The sequence below is a fragment of the Muntiacus reevesi genome, chromosome 1 (genome assembly GCF_963930625.1).
Source record: "Muntiacus reevesi chromosome 1, mMunRee1.1, whole genome shotgun sequence".
NCBI lineage: Eukaryota > Metazoa > Chordata > Mammalia > Artiodactyla > Cervidae > Muntiacus > Muntiacus reevesi.
The window spans coordinates 152,891,706-152,905,821 of NC_089249.1; the positions used below are offsets into that span (position 1 = coordinate 152,891,706).

The 14,116-nt window shown below is 34.9% G+C and overlaps 1 protein-coding gene across 3 annotated transcripts in view; it reads right to left on the minus strand.

The window, feature by feature from the left end:
• The window catches only part of ZFYVE9 (zinc finger FYVE-type containing 9), a 180,966-nt gene that overhangs the window by 50,595 nt on the left and 116,255 nt on the right, over nt 1-14,116 (minus strand). For 2 of the 3 annotated variants that reach the window (XM_065913224.1, XM_065913207.1), the window contains 4 exons: nt 13,793-13,962; nt 8,665-8,785; nt 4,038-4,160; nt 2,312-2,467 (listed from right to left, as the gene is read on the minus strand). In XM_065913224.1, coding sequence (XP_065769296.1) covers nt 2,312-2,467; nt 4,038-4,160; nt 8,665-8,785; nt 13,793-13,962 — 570 coding nt within the window. The remainder of the gene's footprint in view (nt 1-2,311; nt 2,468-4,037; nt 4,161-8,664; nt 8,786-13,792; nt 13,963-14,116) is intronic. The other variant, XM_065913216.1, reaches the window with a different exon arrangement.

The window sequence follows — 14,116 nt, forward strand, 5'->3', positions numbered from 1 at the left end:
AACATCACCTAATAATGTTGAAGATATCCATACCCTATAGAAAAGCAATTCTTCTCCTAAGCATTGTTGCTGTTTAGTCACTAAGCTGTGTCTGACTCTTTTGCAACCCCACGGACTATACTGCCTGCCAGGTTCCTCAGTCCATGGGATTTCCCAGCAAGAATACTGGTTGCTGTTGGTCAGTCACTAAGTTGTGTCCGACTGTTTGCAACCCCATGAACTGCAGTACGCCAGGCTTCCCTTTCCTTCACTATCTCCCAGAGTTTGTTCAAACTCGTGTCCATTGAATCGATGCGCCATCCAACCATCTCATCCTCTGTCACCCCCATCTCCATCTGCCCTCAATCTTTCCCAGCATCAGGGTCTTTTCCATTGAGTCAGCTCTTCACCGAAATAGTGCAGCTTCAGCTTCAGCATCAGTCCTTCCAATGAATATTCAGGCTTGATTTCCTTTAGGACTGACTAGTTGGATATCCTTGCTGTCCAAGGGACTCTCAAAAGTCTTCTCCAACAACACACTTCAAAAGCATCAGTTCTTCAGTGCTCAGTCGTCTTTATGGTCCACCTTTCACACCTGAACATAACTACTGGAAAAACCACAGCTTTGACCATGCAGACCTTTGTCCAACACTGATATCTCTGCTTTTTAATACACTGTCTAGGTCTGTCATAGATTCTATGACATATATCCTATTTTCCTAGGAACAAGCATCTTTTAATTTCGTGGCTACAGTCACTGTCCACAGTGATTTTAGAGCCTAAGAAAATAAAATCTGTTACTGTTTCCACTTTTTCCCCTATATAATTGCCATGAAGTGATGGGACCAGATGCCATGATCTTAGTTTTTTGAATGCTGAGTTTTAAGCCAGGTTTCTGTAAAACCCAAACAAATTTTTTGGCCAACCCAAGACATAACAAACCAAGAAATGTTTAGTTTGACTTCAATGGTAGTATGAGGAGATTACTAGTGGGAAATGAGATTGAAAATAGAGGATCAGATATGTACAGCACTGAATGTCAGAGTACACAGTTTATTCTAAAGGTAACATGAAGCCAAGAAAGGTTTTTGAGTAAAAGAGGGAAATAACTGAAGACTAACTCCAGAAAAAATAATCTGGTACATATAATTCCTGTTTCATTCAAATTCATGTTCTGAGTGTCTGTTTATAAAACATAACAATAAGACATGGAGGAAGGGAGGAGAGACGGGGAGAAATAACTTTCCCATGCCCTGCAATAACCAGTAGGCATCCTGAAACTCTCAGAATATCACTTCTCACAAACCACCATTTTCCCCTTCACCGTGGAAAGGATAAGCAGTGATGTGTGACCAAAAATTTTATATACACTAAAAGAGAAACATATATAAATACACATATACATATATACATTATTATTAATACATGTAGTTTAGATTAAAAATTCATAAAAGAATTATAAAAACAGTTCATATAAGGGCTTCTGCAGTCTTTTGAGTGACATATAGCAGAGAAATCACTAAGCTGGAGATAGAGTGTTTAAGGTTTTTACACTGAAGGGAAATTTAACATATAACTTGCCAATTCCACACAATGTACCATAAGAGAAGAAAAATAATGAATCAGGATCATCTTAGAACACTTATAATGTGTCCATTTATTTTTAAAATATCACAGTGAAATAATATACTAAACTTCTACCTTGATTATCTAAATATGGGATTCATAGTAAAATAGACATAGCACATAAAGTATTATGCACATTTTAAAAAAAACTTCTATCCTATTAATATACTTAAAAATATTCCCTCTCTCCCAATTTTTAATAGTATGTCTTTATATTAGTATATTTAGTCTTTTGAACTTCTAATAGCTATGCATTTACTTTCATATTGTTACAGTTAGTAATATTTATAATTTACTGTGAAATCATAATAAAGTCATTCATGCTAGTGGTTTTTGAAACTTGAAAATTAAATGAATATCTATATTATGATTATATGAATATTATTAAACAAGTTAGCAAGTTATCATTATCCTTCCTTCTACCAGGTAACAATACCATGTCCTAAACCAATCAAAGGAAAATATTCTTACATCATTGTGGTCAGTGGATTACCTTACAACTCTGATTACAGTCTTTGTAAAATAATAACTACACCAGATAAAGTATTAAAATTTATAACCTCCTCAAACCATGCCAAGTTCTAACTTGCCAATAATTCCAAAGTCCAATGCCAGGCTTCCAAATTAAAGACTATTATTTTGCATCTGAGTGCAGAATTTCTTATCAACTATAAAGGGTGCAGACAAACTCATACAGTATTCCCACCTGCCAGAGCATCCCGATAAAGCTGCACAAAATGGTTGAAGATATCCTTTGGCAAACACTTTTCATCTGGTAGACATTGCAGAAGAATGACTATCTCAGACTGACCAACTGCATGCATTCCCTTTGTTGTGAAACACCAGCACTTCCTGTTCACATCTACAGATTAAATAAAAATATACAAATGAAGACCTTCTTCTCAATCCTTACTCTTAAGAAATGCACAGAACTCTGTTTTAACACACCAAAGAATAAAACAGATCTCACTGACTTTGTATAATTCAACTGTGAACTGCCACTACTGAGCCAAAGGACTTTTGCAGAAAATAAAACATACCAGTGCCTCTGACTCTGAGCAAACACTTAGATTGGATTCAGGCTGTGGCCTAAAGAAAATATATTTTGATGTACACTTACTGAATTTAAACTGTGATTGAAAGAGTCTAGCTATTTATAGTCTTTCCTGGAAGAAAGTTCCAGATAACCAGCAAGAGAACTTTAACTGACTTCATCCTGTAAAAAGTGGTGAAATAGATAGCTTTTCTGGACTAATTACTTCCACTTCTTCACTTTAAGGCTATGCAGAGTCACAACAACACAAGCTATATGTAGCTCAAAACAATGTTCAGTCCATCATACTTTTATTATTTGTACTTCAACACAAGATTCTCAATGGAATTGAAAGAGGGTTCAAATAAAATTATGGATATCATGATATAAATCAACACTAATAAAAGATCTTTCTTTCCCTCTGGGAATTGTTTCTTTATATACCAAACAAAAGGTGCCCAATCCAACTATATTAAGATGGTGCATACTTAAGGAATTCTAGACTAGCTATTTTCTAAGTATATAAACTAGATATGGTAAATTGAAATTACAAGCAAATTATTTAAAAATTTGATCCTAGAAGGAAAGGTGGCAAGCATTAGTGACTAGCGAAACACACAAGGGTGTGATTAGCAAACAAACCAGAACTGCATTTCATGTATATAGAACCTCTAAAGAATTTAGTATGTTGGTGATTCTGGTTTTCAAGGACAACTTAAGACAAATACACAGTGAGACTGGAGGACTGTTCCCCAATGCTTTCTTTGTCTCTCCAAAACTCTGCCTATTAACATTTATCCAGGATAAATGAATTCTCCGTTTTCCAGTATGATACTGGAACCAAGATTTGAAGTTACTGTCCTCTCTCTCATTCTGTTGCCTAAGAAGCTAGCACCAAGAATTGAGAAGTTTCTTCTGAATCCTAACTTGTGATACACTGAAGTTTTACTACGTGTTAGTTAACACTACTCCCAAATAAGGTTTTGCACCATGATTAAATGTTTCTGAGATTTAAACCTAGCATGTACAAATTGATCCCTCTGGATAATTTATCTACCTCTAGTTATCCGAGTGGTGAGTTGTGACTTAGTATACCCATCTTAGGAAGAACTTAACTCAGAAGTTCCGTTTGGCTTTCCTCCATGGAGAATTCACTTATCTCACTCCTTTGACTAAAAACAAGAGTCTCAGTCCCACAGTTGTCCTCAACGATATATAATTTTATACAAACCAACTTCTTCGGTACCCAGTTTTCATTAAGATGTACTTCTTGAGCAACCAGTTTTCATTAAGGATTTCTTTCATTAAAATTACTTGTGTGTAATGAATCTAAAAGCTTTATTATCTATGACTCAGTACCTCATTTTAATTAAAAAAAAAAAACAAATTTTCAACTTACAATTTACAATTTTAACCATTGACAACAAATTTGCATTTAAAACAAATACAAGTGGGTCAGGGCCACCATCCTCCAACTGCTGCATTACTGAAATCTGTGATGGTTTCTCTTCCACAGCATAGTCTGTAAAGGGAGAAAACAATGTTAAGAGACTGGTTAAAGAGACAAATCAAGAGAGAAATCTGACAGAGGAACGGCCTCATCATTCATAGGAAAAAAGCAACTGATTTACAGATAGGCAAATACAGGTTTATATCTGCTACCCTAGTGTCATATTACTAGCGCCCCTTTCATTCGCAAAAGTGATCCAGTCCAGTTTGGATGGTAACACAGTTATCCTCTGCTTAGACGTCTCCACACAATGGTTTATATCACAGTCTAAAAACAACCCTTTGATTTAACAAAAATCCTCCAACCATCATAATAAGAATTTCGCATATGACATGTTCTAAGATCAAAATATAAAATAATCTGTGATACACAAGGAAGTGGTAATATACTAGTTACCGCTGGAAAGGATGTATAGGAGTTGAAACAGAGGGGAATCCTACTTCTCACTCTATATGCTTTTGTATTGTTGAGATTTTTTACCATTAAAAGTCAAACTTTAAAAATGCACCTAGAAAGTAAAGTATCATAAGTGACTGGTTTTATGAAAAAAAATGCCTCTAAGAATAAGTCAAGAAAGAGATTAGTATACATATCACCAAAATCAGCAGGAAACCACATATCAGATTCTGAGCATGACAAGTTAATACTTGAGGCTGCACAGAACCCTCCCCATTTAATCTTTGCAAGCATATTATGTAAAATTCAGCCACACCATTTTGAATGATGGTAGTCCTCTCAGCTTGAAGTCAAAACCCTGGGTGATAACTATTGCAGAATCTACAAACAGGGGGACAGAATGAAAAATTCTAAACGCTGCATATTGTTCAGTGAAAATGAAGTCACTCAGTCGTGTCCGACTCTTTGCGACCCCATAGACAGTAGCCTGCACCAGGCTCCTCCGTCCATGGGATTTTCTAGGCAAGAGTACTGGAGTGGGTTGCCATTTCCTTCTCCAGGGAATCTTCCCGACCCAGGGTTTGAACCCAGGTCTCCTGCATTGTAGACAGATGCTTTACCGTCTGAGCCACCAGGGAAGTCCATATTGTTTGGTCTTATATAAAATGCACTGAGGGATAGCAAGATAGAACAAAGTAACACCATTTCTCACTAACCAATAGAAGCGAAAATGTATTTTGGAAATGTATATCCTATCAATGAAAATATTTATTGAAAAGAGAAACATTAAGTGACTTAAATTTTTAAAAATTTTTTTCCACTGGAATACAAAATAGCAAAATTCTGCTCAGAGATAGTAATATGGTTTAAGGAAGTGAATACACATAACTAGTTGCTGCTTCTTGGCAAGAGAGGCTTTGACAATTAGATTTAATGGATGTAACTTTTAATGAAAACACAATCTTAATTAACAACAGAAGCCAAGTTAATTTCTTATTAATTTAAGATTTATTAAAATAACCCAAATTTGAAACCTAAGTGGCAAATTTACTTACAAAAGAATATTTTTAGATGGCTCTAGTAAAGAAGCATTATCCAATCAAAAGAACGCTTAACTTTATGTGAAAGTTCATTGTTGAAGCATCTGAGATACAAGCTGGATTTGACAGTATGATACATTCAGCCCAGCACCATCACAGGAACAGAAGACACAAACATGAATTCAGACTGAAGGAACTCATGGTTTAGGTGAAAGAATCAGACCTATACAGTATGTAAATTACAGTGATAAATGTGTTAGTATAGTAATAGTCTATAAGAATTTCTATTTAAACAGAGATGAGGATGTAAAACACTACTACAAAGACATCCAACGTAGGATTCAGAGAAGTTTTCCATTAATATGGATTTTGAAAGATTGAGGAGTTATTCAAGGAGACTGGCATATAGCAGGGTATTCTATTCTAGAGAGAAGAAAGGAAAATAATGAAAATATTTATTACATGCCTACTTTGTACTAATTTTCTTATATTTTCAGGTATGAAATCTAATTTAATATTCATAATGATACTTAAGTAGGTATAGTTACATAATTTAAAAGAAAACAAAAAAGTAGGAAAAGGATTCAGAGAGATAAATGACTTGCCCCCTGGATCATAAGGGCTTCCCTGGTAGCTCAGCAGATAAACAATCCACCGGCAATGCAGGAGACCTGGTTCGATTCCTGGGTCAGGAAGACCTGCTGGAGAAGGGATAGGCTACCCACTCCAGTATTCTTGGGATTCCCTGGTGGCTCAGTTGGTAAAGAATCATCCTGCAATGCAGGAGACCTGGGTTTGATCCCTGGGTTGGGAAGATTCCCCTGGAGAAGGGAATGGATACCCACTCCAGTATTCTGGCCTGGAGAATTCCAGTCTGGAGAATTCCATGGACTGTATAGTCCATGGGGTTGCAAAGAGTAAGACAGGAATGAGCGTCTTTCACTGGATCATAGAGCTAGAATGGACTGGTACTGGAATTAAAACTCGGGCTTTTCCAGCTCTTAATTAAGTCCATGTTCTTCCCACTATTGCACACCATAAGAAAAAGAATGAAGTATGAAATGTGAACATTCAGAAAACAGCAAATAATCTGTAGTATGCCTGTAAAGTACTAGGGTGCTGGCTGGAAATAGATAAATTGAGATAAGGTTACCAGGAACACTATATGTCAAAGGAAGTAATTTATATGGAAGGCACTGGGAACCTGTTGAATTTTCTAAGCAAGAATAGTATATGATAATATCTATGTTTAAAAAGATAACTGGACCTATGCAAGATTATAAGCTTTTGCATCACAAAGAAAACCATAAACAAAATGAAAAGGAAATCTACAGACTAGGAGAAAATATTTGCAAATGATGCAACCAACAAGAGCTTAATTTCCAAAATATACAAACAGCTCACACATCTCAGTAACAAAAAATAATCCAATCAAAAGTGAGCAGAAAACCTAAAGAGACATTTCTCCAAAGAAGACATACAGATGGCCAACAGGCACATGAAAGAAAAGATGCTCAACATCACTCATAGAAAAATGCAAATCAAAACTACAATGAAGTACTACCTCATACCAGTCAGAATTGCTATCACTAAAAAGTCTACATATAACAAATCCTGGAGAGGCTGTGGGGAAAAGGGAACCTTCCTACACTGTTGGTGGGAATGTAAATTGGTGAAGCTATTATGTAGAACACTATGGAGATTCCTCAAAAAACTAAAAATAGACTTGCCACATAATCTAGCAGTTCAACTTCTGGGTATATACCTGGACAAAACTATAATTTGAAAAAATGCACGCACCCCTCTGTTCAGAGTAGCAACATTTAAAATAGCCAAGACATGGAAACAACCTAAATGTCCATTGACAAATGAACAGATAAAGAAGATATGGTGTGTATATATACAATGCAATATTACTAAGCCATTAAAAAAAAAACGTGAAATAATGCCATTGCAGTTACACGAATGGACCTAGAGATTACTATATTAAGCGAAGCAAGTCAGAAAGAGAAAACCAAATAGCATATGATATCACTTATACGTAGATTCTCTACAAAACAGAAACAGACTCACAGACATAGAAAATAGATTTGTCATTGCCGAGGGAAATGGGAGTGTGGGGGAGGGTTGGACTGGGAGTTTGGGACTAGCAGATGCAAACTATTATATAGAGAATGGATAAAAAAACAAGGTCCTACTGTATAGCACAGGGTACTATATTCAATGTCTTGTTACAAATCATAATGGAAAATATATCAGAAAGTATATATATGTGTGTGTGTGTGTGTGTATATATATACACACGCTCACACACACATACATATATATATACACACAAACACATGTATAACTGAATTACTTTGCTGCACACCAGAAATTAACCCATTGTAAATCAACTGTACTTAAAAAAATAAAAGATAACTGGCACCAATGTGCAAGATTAAATAAAGGTGAGGAAAACTGAAGGCAAGGAGACAAGGTAAAAGACTAGGACAAAAGTGAGGAAAGATTATTGGAAAAAACCATCTCCTGAAAATGTACTGACTGGATGCTGATCTGGATCTATCAACAAGAAATTTTCACATAAAGAAAAGCATTCTTTTGACTGAGTAGTAACTTTGCTTCTTACCAGGGCTCACTAAAAATATTTTTTAACAGAAAATTGCTACTTATGTTCTGTGCTCTCCACTTATTATATATACATTTCTGAATATGTATTCTACTCAAAACAAAAAGTTAAATGAATATACTGACTATAACGTGGGTCAATCCTAGAACTATGAGCAACCCTTCACAGAGTATTATATGCTTTGGAATACAAAGAAAGAACTGCCAATAAGCTACATTTACATTACAATTAAAAATAATATATCCTTTCAACAAATGAAATTATACTATAAAATATATTCTCTAAAACAATCACTAACAGCGACAGTGCTTTTCATGGCACTTAATAATCACTTTTTTGTTGCTAGAAAAGAGAAAGGAGGTTATTACTTGAATTCTCTCTCATTCCCTTAATTGGAAGGCAACATTTTGCATGTATAACTATCCCTGTTTAAACATCTAAGTCCACATACCTCCTTTTACCCCAGTGGAGATGAGAATGGGAGGAAGACCATCTTCAGGAATAAGGTTCATCGCGCTGCCAACAGGACTTCCGACCTGAGTTATACTTCCAGAGAATAGAGAAATATTCGTCTAGGAAAAGTAAATTGGCATAGACAGCATTACAGAGAGTTCAAGAATTTGGCAGGATATAGTCAAGACTACAAATGGGAATTTAAGTGAAAACTTCAAATTCATACTTTTTGAAACATAGCACATAAGATACTCATTAACCTGTGGGTCTCAAGGACTGGGCTTAAACTATAAATGAAAATGTGAAAATGTTTACTGTTGTATAGTTTCTCCTTTTGGCATCATCAAATCTTAGTAATGAGAGAAAGCTTCCTTAACCAAGGTTTCTTTTACCATAAAAGAAAAATATTTTTTAAACCAGCAGTGGCAACAGAAACAAAATTTCAATATTATCTCATACTGTCTGAACATTTACACATTTGGATCTACTTAAAGTCTTAATGATAGGCTTTTTCAAAGTAACTTTGAGAATTGGGGTGATGGTTATACAACAATGTAAATGTAATTTAAAATGGCTAAAAAGGCAAATTTTATGTTATATATATTGTACTATAAAAAATTAACTTTGATAACATACAGTTTTCATTTACTTTGTAATGAAATTAAACTTCAAGTTCTTTTTTCTTTGAATCAATATGAAGGTCACATTAACTAAACTTAATAAAGTATAATGTTGCAGAATACATCTTGAGTGGGTTTAAACCACTTAATTAACAATTTAATAGAATATGCTCAAAGAGCTATTAAAATGATGCTCTACTCTCTATATTCTTCACAACTTAAGCAAGAAACAGAAGCTTTATGCACTATTTACAGTAGCCAAGACATGACACAGAAGCAACCTAAGCATCCATCTAACAGATGAATGGATAGAGAAGATACAGATGTACACACACACACACACACACACACACACACACACACACACACACACGGCTTCCCAGGTGGTGCTAGTTGTGAAGAATCCACCTGCCAGTGCAGGAGACATGAGAGACCCAGGTTCGATCCCTGGGTCAGGGAGATCCCTGCAGGAGGAAATGGCAACCCACTTCAGTATTCTTGCCTGGGAAATCCCATGGACAGAGGAGTCTGGTGGGCTATAGTACATGGGGTCTCAAAGAATCATGCACACATGCGCACGTGTGTACACACACACACACACACATACACACCCACACAGGAATATTACTCAGCCATAAAAAAAGAATGAAATAATGCCATTTGTAGCAACTTGGATAGACCTAGACATTATCATACTAAACGAAGTAAGTGAGAAAGACAAAAGTCACATATTTATATACGGAATCTAAAAAAAAGTAATACAAATAAACTTATTTATAAACCAGAAATAGAGTCACAGACTTAGAAAACAAACCTTCCCTAAAGGGGAAAGGTGGAGGTGATAAATTAGGAGTTTGGGATTAACATATACACACTAGTTTATGTAAAATAGACAAACAGCAAGTTCCTACTGTATAGTCAGTATCTTGTAATAATCTATAATGGAAAAGAATATGAAAAAGAATATATAAATATATAATAAGCACAAATGAATCACTTTGTTGTACACTTTGTACACTTTGCTATATATAATACAACACTGTGAATCAATAATACTTCAACTGTTAAAAAAGAAAGCTTTAAAAGAGTTAAAGAAAAAGCATATAAAAATTGTTTAACATGTTTAAAAATGCTTATAGCAGCTTTACTCAAATAGCCCAAATATGGAAACAATCCAAATGCCCATTATAGGAAAACAGATAAACTATGGCATAGCTATATGATGGAACATTACTCAGCAATAAAAAATATTTACTTTTGATGCACACACCATGAATAAATCTCATTAATTAGAGTTTAAGAAGCTAGACACAAAACATTATATACTATATTTTTCCATTTATATGAAATCCAAAAACAGGCAAAACAAATCTATGGTGATACAAGTCAGAATAATGTTTATTTTTCCGGGGCGGGGAGGGGGGGAAGAGGGGAGGTAGTGACAGAAAAAGGGCATAAAGGAAACTTCTACGGTGACAGAAATATGTGTATCTTTACCTGGGAGGTGGTTACATGTGTGTGTGTGTCTATATGTATATACAGAGATACACACACATATGTGTATGTTCATCAATGTTTTCCTAAAGATTAATGCTCCTTAAGTACTTCACTATATATATATATAAAATACTTAAATAAAGATTAAAATTATTAAAAAAACATCCAGGTGTTAACATATTTTTGTCTATATTAACTATAATTTAGGACTATAAGTTTTTAGTGGGTTTTTGCTAAAAATTTTGGAGTGTTCTCAGGACACCACCCTATAATGAAATTTGGAAAATTTTATTGGCTAAACATCATTGATCTAAAGGATTAATACAGGAAACAAAGTAACCTAATCCAACTTGTTATTTAATGATGCATAAATCTACCTTTTAATATTATAAGTAGTAGTCATCTGGCCTCTACTTAAATATCTATGAAAAGAAATTTGTTTCATTTCCTGAGCATATTTTAAATAAGTGCCAGGCACTCTACTAGATCATAAAAATGAAAAAAGTATATTCAACTCTGGCCTTAAAGAATTTGTTTCCCTTCATTTTATCAGACAAACATTAAAATAGAGTATTGAACAATGTGAGAGCACAGAAATAAAATAACTAACTTGCTTTAGTTTCTCTTAATGACCTGAGTTTTGTTTCACTAAAACAGTCATTCACTAGAGCTAGCTCATTCATTCAAAAATTTTATGTTTTAAGAACCTATCATATAAGTTTCATAGAAAGAAAAACACTATAATCTTTACTGTATAATCACTACAGTTATTGCTGATTCAGGTAAGACTGTCTCAAAGGGCAGTAAAACCTTGAAAGACTATAGGAGAACAGAACACCCAGAGTCCCAAAGTATCACCCTCATTTTACTTTTTAGCTGCAAAGAGGAAAAGCTACTTTTGCAGTGGACATACACAAGAAACATCAATTTAACCATTTATCAAACTGATACTTCTTGATGTGTTCCAGTAAAAAATGACCATCACTTATGATAGTATCATTCTTGCTGAAAATATTTAATCTGAAACTACTTATGAGGGCAAAAACAAACACAAATTAAGGATTTTATGCCAAATATGGCCTACATGCTTCAAAAATATTAATGATGTGAAAGACAAAAAAAAAAGTGGGAAAACTGTTCTCAATGAAAGAAAATCAAAGAAACATAACTAAACAGAACTGTGATCCTTGATGGAATCCTAATTTTTTTAAAAATATTTTAATAAAAATTATATATATAAAATATATACACATATGTATGTATAAAGGAAAGAATAAGAACATCATGGAACAACTGGAGAAATCTGAATATAAACGATATGTTTGATAATAGAATTATGTGTTAAATTTGTTTCTTATGTAATTGTACTTAAGTAAAAAAAAAAATGACTTGTTCTCAGGAAACATAAGGTGAAGTATTAAAGTGACAAACTGTTACTAATCCTCAAATGGTTCCTCAAAAAAAAAGGATGTGTGTGTGTAGAGGTAAAGTAAATGTGGCAAAATGGCAACAACAGGTGAATATGGATGAAGAGTATATAAGCATCCGCTGTACTATTCCTGCAACTCTTCTGTGGGTTGAAATTTTTCCACATCAACAATTGGAGAAAAAATAAATTTTCTAGACAGTCATTGATTAGATACAAAGAAGAATCAGTCCTAGTTCTTGCTATTGTCCTCTGAAGCCATAGAAAAATTCCCCAAAACAGAAATACTTGAAGACAGTGATATGGTTTACTGTACTTTCATCAAAAAGGAAATTTAGCTCTGTATATCAATAAATTTAATCTTAACAACATGTAATTTCAACTACAACCAAATCAAAAAATCATGTAAATTTCTAGAAAAATATTATAGAACATAAATATAAATAAACAGTAACCATAAAAACTTGAAAAGCAGCAACATTATCCAAATTCTGATCCTCTTACTTTATTTTAAAAAAAGAAAGACAAACACACATAGCTGGAATTAATCACCTTATTATAATCTTGACTACCATATTAAATGGGCAAATAGTAATAAGATCGGGACCCACTGTATAAACAATCCTATGTGGATACTTTCTAATTATGGTCCTAGGTGGCTCTATTCTTTCACAGACTCAAAAATAATGAAGATGGTATTTGTCCCATTCTGAAAATAAACCCCCAAATTGTGACCAGTATATCCTATAGAGACAAAGTAAATGTGACCATACAGTATGAGCTCGTTTCCTCAGATAAACTAATCTTTCAACCATTAAGTCAGTGGATTTTTCAACTTATTTTTAAGCTTTAGAATCCCTTTTAAAAAATCTTACATGGAAACACTACAGGTAGACCAGAAAAAAGTAGAGATACTCAGACCGAAGACAAAGGACAGGTTAATTCCTCAGCCATCTTCCTATTTCCTGGCCCTTCCTCACCAGGGCAATTTCTTGGAGGCTATCACAGAACCTGGGGGATATGCTTTTAAAAAGCTTGTGTATCACGGGACCAGGGTTTTCCTGGTGCCTTGACAGCAAAAGAATCTGCCTGCAATGCAAGAGATGCAGGTTCGATCACTGGATCGGGAAGATCCCCTGGAGGAGGACAAGGCAACCACCTCCAGTATTCTTACCTGGAGAATTCCATGGACAGAGGACCCCGGCAGGCTACAGTCCACGGGGTCGCAGTGTCAGACATGGCTGAGTGACTGAACACACATGTATATATGTATCAAGGGACCAAGATTCCCTCCAGCACAACCTCTAGCAACAGTGGTAGGCTGAGCTCACCCAAGAACAACCTTTATAAGAATCTTTCTCCTGAAAAAACTTGCAAATATAGAGCAACAAAACCAACTGATTTTGCCACATTTATTTCACCCCTAAATGCACAACAGAAGCAGGCACACACACATGTACGAAACTGTATCAAAAGTCTATAGGGTTCCACAGAAAGGTCACTTAATCCAGAAAAAGGCAAGACAGAGGCAGCACAACGCTGAGAAAAGAAAGTACTCACTTTTAGTTGTTTTATTTTCTTACCTCTGCTGGTAGAGGACTGGTAGTTGCTGGCTTGACTGGGTCGTGTGCCACAGCCAGGGTTCCTGCAGAGGAAGTTCCATTCATGGTTAATTTGGCTGCATCAGCAACTTCTCCATTAGGCAAGATCCCATCAGCAAACCAAACTCGCCTCTGCTCTCTGGGCTGAGCCACTTGAGGAGCCAGAAAAATAAAACAGGCATCACTGTGACATTGGTAGGGTTTCTAACACCAAGAAGAGAAGGTCACCAATTTCAGATGTACAAAGAAACCACTATTTAGCATTTTATAATTATAAACATAATTGTGACTGCATAAAAGTGGTTA